The sequence below is a fragment of the Tauraco erythrolophus genome, chromosome 20 (assembly GCF_009769465.1).
Source record: "Tauraco erythrolophus isolate bTauEry1 chromosome 20, bTauEry1.pri, whole genome shotgun sequence".
Taxonomy (NCBI): Eukaryota; Metazoa; Chordata; class Aves; order Musophagiformes; family Musophagidae; genus Tauraco; species Tauraco erythrolophus.
Genome location: NC_141484.1, coordinates 5,265,889 through 5,272,213, shown reverse-complemented (window position 1 = coordinate 5,272,213; position 6,325 = coordinate 5,265,889). Strand labels below are relative to the sequence as shown.

The window sequence follows — 6,325 nt, the reverse complement described above, 5'->3', positions numbered from 1 at the left end:
AATGCTACTGAGATGAGCAGTGTGTGCTATGGCAGCCCTGTATCTCCTAGAGGCTTCTCAACCTATTAGTTAGCTGGTATTATGGGACTCCACATTGTATTGGAAGCGTTGCTATGCTAAGAGATCATGCCTATGCTGTCTGTCACTGCTTACATGCTGCTTAGTGCCTAGATGCCACACAATTAGCAAGGCAGAGGGTGGTGCAGGCATTCTGCTGCGTCCTTGTATACGCAGCGCAAATATAAAAGAGAGCAGAGATAAGGGAAAGGAAATTGCCTCTAGTAGTAGCAGAGCGACTCCTACTCACTCTTATTTACCCTTCCTGAAAACCTGCTCCCCAAAACCCATTGCCTCCATTCCACTGAGTTTGGCCTTTTCTCTTGCCTTGGAGCAGAGCCTCACCTTGCACCTCTGCTCCCCTGCCGCACGTCGCACGCAAGCTCGCCTGTGTCACAGCAACGGCCAGGGCAGGACCCTTTCCATGCGTGGGAAAGGCTTTGGGAGAGGGCAACAGGCTGCTTCTGCTCTGGGCTCAGCCTGGGAATCATGGGGCTGAGCTGCTACACGTGTGTAGTGGAAATCACTGCATCTCTACAGCCCCTGCAATTCTCTCCTCGGCAGCCTGCAGAATTCCACTGAGGAAAAAGAAATGGGGAGGGGAAAGACGGAGTCAGAAAAAAACTATTGTGTTCCCGGGGAAAAAAAAATAAGCAGCCCTATTTAGCTTATTGAGCTTTGCTAATGTCAATCACTTTTCTCATTTTAAACAGGAAAGGCACCACTTTAGTCCACCTGTTCCATTATTTATCATGCTATGCATTTCCCATGAATTGTCACTCGCGCAAAACCTGTACATCGTAAGGGGACACCCTAATATTTTTAATGACCTTAAGCAAAGTGATTGACATTAGACACCGGTGTCAGATGTTCTGGTGACGCAACATGTTCTCCTAGCAGCAGGAAAGCTTCCTGCCGTGATTAAGTTAGGGCTATGGAAGTGCTAAAATGTGTTGTCAGCTTTCCTCTGATGCAAGTGATTTTATTATAGCGTCTGGTAACCACGGAGTGTGGCAACGCAAATACTGACTCCAAACATCCCCTCCCAGACGTACAGCGTGCTCTATTTAAAACACGAAGTGCACTTTGCAAATCCGGGGATAAGTTATGGATGTAACAAGCTTAAACCACGGAGGGCAGAGGAAAAGGCGGCACCTAAGCCAGAATGCCTGGGTGATTTCAGCGGGAGAAGCATACGGCTCCGGGATGACCTGCAGAAGGCAACCCTCTGCAGCACCTGTTTGGCAGGTGTGTTCTGCAGTGGCATCGCCACAGCCACCACGGATACCAGAGGCTCTGGAGGGCAAGAAGGAGGCACGCTAGCCCAGGCCTCGCTCGCTGTAGCAGTGGAAAACAAAAATCATATCCTGCCCTTTTGAGTTTGGAGAAGGAAAGGGAATGGGGAGGGGAAAAAAAAAAAAAAAAAAAAAAAGAAGGCTCAATGCAGCCCTTCTGCCTTCTGACATGCTCCTAAACGCTGGGGTGGAAGTCTGTGACTTGGCTCAGCGCTGCTTGTCCTCCACAATATTAGATGAAGAAATATTCTGTTTTGCTTCAATTTGGGACCAGCCCCTCGATTATTGATTGCCTGAGAAAACTTGGAAGACCTCTGGAACACAAGAGTTACGGAATCAAACATCTCAGACATACACGTGGGACATCCGAGACCTGCTTTTCAGAAAGATTCATATTCCCAAAGCTCATTCAGCAAATACTTACTACACACAGATGGCTTTACTTCCACAGTAATTATTAATAGTTTTTGTCTAAAATGGACTATGCCAGTAAGTGTCTGCAGAACTGACCATTATGATTTTTCAATAACGGAGTTGTTAATCAACCTGCAAGAGAGAGAGGCTATCAAACCCAAATCCAGAGTCTACAGAGATTTTGGAAGAGATCAGCAGTACATATGTTCACAGTTATGGTCACAGGTGTTGTTTTACAAAAATAGAATCATAAAGCAGTCAAAGTTGAAGATACAGCTATAAAAAAGATTTTTCTAAAGGTCTAGCAGCACTGAATATTATTTTAATGAAATTTACTTTTTAATTTTATAGCAAAATAATCAAAAGTGCTAAACCTGACCACTTTAATTTACAAAAAAAAAGTCCCATGTTTTAAGCTATAATCATACCCCGTTATTTAGGTTAGACAATATAATTACACATTTCTACCTATTTCTATTCAATAGTAAAACAAAATTAATATTAGTTGGTTTAAAAAAGGGGGAAAGTACCACAAGTATTGGAAGGGGAAAGTTACATAAAATATACGAATCAGCTTATTGAGCAATCTGAAGTGTGTTTTTGTTGTTATTGCCTCTTTTTTTTTTTTTTTTTTTGAGCTACCAGTTAAGTCACAGACAATCTGGCCATAAGCTTGCAGTCACTTCAAATGCTATGACTTCTCCCTTGGTCAAATGTCACAGTGTGTATTTTAAGGAGATCTCTGCATTTCAAGTCAGTTCAAATTATTTTCTTAGTTCTCACAAGTTCCCTTTCCAACATGGTCAGCAGGTCGGAGAACGCAGTTACGATGATTGCGGTTATGACGACACTGTTTTCTGTGAGGGAAAAGTGTTTTTTTCCTCTGTCTTGGAAAGAATCTCTACCAAGTCTGCAGTAAAGAAAAAAATATTAAGAGCACTTGCAGAGTTTTTAAGAGTATTTCTTAATCCACTCCGTTCTCATTTCAGTTCATTTCCAAAGTTAAATTAAAACCTGCAGTCTCTCCTACTGATAAATAGTCAAGTTGACTTACAAAGGTTCTGTCTTCTGTCCAGCCTTCTCTTGGTCATCTTTAACCAAACAAGGTTCGCTGATTTGCCACAAGCGCTGTCTGGCTCTCCCGCCTCTTCGCTTTCTTGTTTTGCTGCCTGATTTTCCAGCAGACTGCACTAGAAGCCAGCAAAAGGAGTCCTGATGACAAGAGGACTAACCCAAACACTGAGATGATCGATCCATGGGAATTGAAGCTGTATGCCACAGCAGTGACCACAATGCCAGCTATGAGGATAACCACACCGAAGGGAACGGTACAGCGGTAACAGGAGAGTTCTGCTCCCCCTGTTGCTGCAGTCAGCTGGCATTCACTGACAAGAGGGATGGTGGTTATCACACAGTCATTGTTATTACTCTTCTCCGTGGTTACAGAATCAGGATGCTTTGGAGCGCTCAGGATCTCTTTAATAGGTTCGTTTGTCATCTTGATTGTCTTGACTTTGCCAGTTCCCAGGCTAGAGCAGGCTCTGCTGAACATGCACTGCACTGCGGGGAGAAGAGCACAACTTTAACTCAGAGTGTTACCGTTACGTGACAAATGGGTGACACAGAAGTATCCCACTTGGGATCACAAACAAGCAGACACTCTGACCCTGCAAGCATTTATGCACAAAGCCTAATTGTAACACTACTGATTGTGGAGGATCTGAATCAATTCTCATGGTAGCCATCAGCATGTGCATAAGTGCTACAAAGAACAGTCACAGACCAGATCCCACTTTAAGTTACATCCTAAAGTCAGTTTTTCCAGATATAATTTAGATTTCAATGGCATTACATCTTCTGATGAGGAGGTGAAGTTCAAAGGCTGTTTTGGTTAAAAGTTCTATCCTTGTTCACACACTTTTTCACATTGTTTCTTTAGATACACACCTATACACACAGACATTACACAGATTTGCTCCAATGCACATCACAGTAACACAGGCAAGAACTGGCCCAGCAAAAAACAGGATTAACAGTGAACCCTTTCTCAATGCAAGTGCTACTTAGTGAAAAAATTCAAATGGTCAAGACTAGGTATGGATGTGGGGGGAATGGAGATGAAGATAGTTCCCTGCACTCAGCAAACACCAGCTGAAAGCTGGTGAACCAACCATTACAGTGACATCAAGGCCAGACTGTCAGCTTGCCATTTAAACTGGCTTAATGCAAAAGAGCAAGTCCCTTCGAAGCCCATAAAACCACATCCATGTCACTGTGTGGGAGGGAGATTTACAGTCGTATTCCCTCATCTTAGTTACAGCAGGATGCTTTCCTCCTGTCTCCATACTGTGTACACGCTCTCAGTCCCACAGACAGCCTGCATGGTTTGATTGCATCTGTGTTATGAGGCAAAAGAGCTTTTGGCTCCATGGAACCCAGTGCGTAACTGGAGTCCTCCTGACCAGGGCAAGACGAGCCTGTGGCTCTCCACCACTACAGGCTGCCATGACAGACCTCAGCCATCTCAGCGCGGCTCTGGTGGTGTGGGGACCAGCCTGGAGCCTGCAGTGAGCCTCTGACAAAGCTGAGGCTACCACAGCTCTGCTGCCTTGGCCCAGGCTGTGTGCTCCGTGCGTCCCTCCGCATGCAACAGAGACTGGGGAACCACTGGGTTTGCCTGCTGTGAGCAGCTCACAGGACTCCTCCACCACTCTCTGGCACGGGCTGTGCAGCTTTTGCTCCAGCATGATACACAGCTCAGAGAACAAGGAAGAGTGCTGGCAATGCAGTAATGCTTTTATCACTTTTATCACCTTCACATCTGTGACTAGGAAGTTAATTGCCAGATACTTGTATTCTCCTTTTCCTTTCCCACCACTCCCACCCTTGTTGCTAAGATATATTCCTTCATTTGGAGAGCCTTTGGGTTTGTATTTCAGTACTTCACGTAATGGATTGTGTATTTTGCAAGAAAGAGGATTTCACTGTTTTTAAACACGCACACAAACAGACTATACCCTGTATCTATTCAGAGAGTTTGTATCTGAGCTTCCTCGAACTCTAATGAGAGAAGGAAAGTTCAGATCTGGTTTCACAAAGCTTTTGTCCTACTGCTCTAAGGAAGAGTGCTCAGGTAAATATTGTCTCTTGCTGTACACAGCTATCTTCGGGGCTCAATCCTGCAAGGGGCTCAGCAGCTACACGACAGAGTAGCCTTTCCCTCCCTGATAACAGCACCGAGCACAACACAACCGAGCGCACGCTGAGCACATACACTGACAACACAAGAGGCAACAGGCACAAACCAAAACACGGGAGGTTCTATTTGAACATCAGGAAACACTTTTTTACTGAGCACTGGAACAGGTTTCCTGGAGAGGTTTTCGAGTCTCTATCCTTGGAGATATTCAAAAGCCATCTAGACAGTCCTTGGCAGATGTCTTTAGGCGACCCTGCTTGAGCAGGATGGGAGGTGGACCAGATGACCTCCAGAGGTCCCTTCCAACCACAACTATTCTGTGATTCTATGTGGTTTTATGAAGGCACTTGGTATCTCCAAGGGCAGGCAGGGGTCTGATCAGTGCTTATCAGACAAAGCAAATATATCTGTCCTGACAGCTTTGATATCCTAGGTTCTCCTAGGTTCTGTTACTTTGTCCTTCAAATTCTAATGCATGATTAAGTACCTTTCACATCATTTGAAAGAGCCCCAAAAAGCCACAGGGTTGCTCTAGAGCACCATTGATCTGTCCTTACATGGATCTGAGCCCAAGTCCTGCATTTTCAATAATGGCTATGTTGCTGCAGTACTTATCCATAAAACGTTACAGGAGTTCAGCATAGCGGGAGGATGTGGTCCCCAAATGTCACCTTTTTGTGATCTCACCATTAGTCAAATTCAATTTGTTCAATATTTTATTATTAAATTTGAGGGAGGAAAAAAAGAAACAATTTTCTATATAAAAGTTCTCTTAGTTCCAAATACATTGTAATAACTATTCAGAAGTCCAAACACTCCTTCTAATAGTCATAGAAATAGGGAAACTTCCAAACAACTTGAAAAGGCTTTGGATTGGGCTCATAATAAACATGATTATTCTGAAAAGCTTTAACATTCAATCCAAGTATATTTACTCCTGTCTCTAGAGTCCTTGTTTCAGATACATCCCCAATGAGCATTAAATCTCCTAGACATCTTGTACAGATATTTATGAAGAAAGAAGATATATTTATACAGTCAAAACTAATGTGAATTTAAAAAAAAAAAACCACCTCCTAAACTAATAAAATTAAGTCAATGGCAAAATACCTGTTGACTTCTGAGGACCACAGTTCTTGCCTGTAATAGGATGTAAGTAGACAGGCATTCACATAAAACAAATAAACAAACCTCTGTTGAAACACCATAAGTTAAATAAATAACAGAACCTATTCAAAGTGTGCGTAAAGGTACTCAGCCCTAGAAAACAGGGCACTAGATCCTCACGGCCAGCAAAGTCACTTCTGAGTTACGCCAACAGGTGACTTGGTTCAAGTTTCAGGGTAAAAAATTTAGGCAA

The 6,325-nt window shown here is 43.5% G+C and overlaps 1 protein-coding gene across 1 annotated transcript; it reads right to left on the bottom strand.

The window, feature by feature from the left end:
* Positions 1–2,859: 2,859 nt before the first annotated feature.
* TMEM100 (transmembrane protein 100) lies at positions 2,860–3,264 on the bottom strand. Its single transcript, XM_009987700.2, has one exon. It carries the CDS (start codon positions 3,262–3,264, stop codon positions 2,860–2,862), a length of 405 nt encoding a protein of 134 aa, XP_009986002.1.
* Positions 3,265–6,325: the final 3,061 nt, after the last annotated feature.

Excerpts from the sequence above, each read along its gene's own strand:
- TMEM100 (XM_009987700.2), bottom strand. The coding sequence starts at position 3,264 with ATGACAAACGAACCTATTAAAGAGATCCTGAGCGCTCCAAAGCATCCT.